The sequence below is a fragment of the Pterocles gutturalis genome, unplaced genomic scaffold (genome assembly GCF_000699245.1).
Source record: "Pterocles gutturalis isolate BGI_N339 unplaced genomic scaffold, ASM69924v1 scaffold48651, whole genome shotgun sequence".
NCBI lineage: Eukaryota > Metazoa > Chordata > Aves > Pterocliformes > Pteroclidae > Pterocles > Pterocles gutturalis.
This window is the reverse complement of record NW_010104770.1, coordinates 1-280: the sequence shown is the minus strand read 5'-3', so window position 1 is coordinate 280 and position 280 is coordinate 1. Positions and strand designations below refer to the sequence as shown.

Below are 280 nucleotides of genomic sequence, written 5' to 3'. Positions count from 1 at the left end.
GGCCCCCGCAGACCTCCCGCAGAGCGGGGGAGCCCCCATTCCCGCAGGGGTGCACGCTGCCGCCAGAGGAGCTCCGGGCCTGCGCTGGTACCTACCGACACCGCCTCGTCCAGCAACTTCTGCTTTCTTCCTTCAACTGAAAAGAAAAAATTTTTTTTTTTAAACTAACACACGTCTAAGGCAGCCCATACGGTACCCCCGCGCGTTCGTACATCACCACCGGGGTGCAGAAAACCAGCGCAAACCAGTTCTCCTGCCCGCGAGCAAGCGGCCTCAGATC

General features: G+C 60.0%; 1 protein-coding gene across 1 annotated transcript in view; it reads right to left on the bottom strand.

Moving 5' to 3' along the window:
• CDCA8 (cell division cycle associated 8) overlaps positions 1–136 on the bottom strand; it is a gene marked incomplete at its 5' end in the record, with an annotated part of 3,189 nt that extends 3,053 nt beyond the window's left edge. Inside the window, one exon of the mRNA XM_010087152.1 lies at positions 96–136. Coding sequence (XP_010085454.1) covers positions 96–136 — 41 coding nt within the window. The remainder of the gene's footprint in view (positions 1–95) is intronic.
• Positions 137–280: the final 144 nt, after the last annotated feature.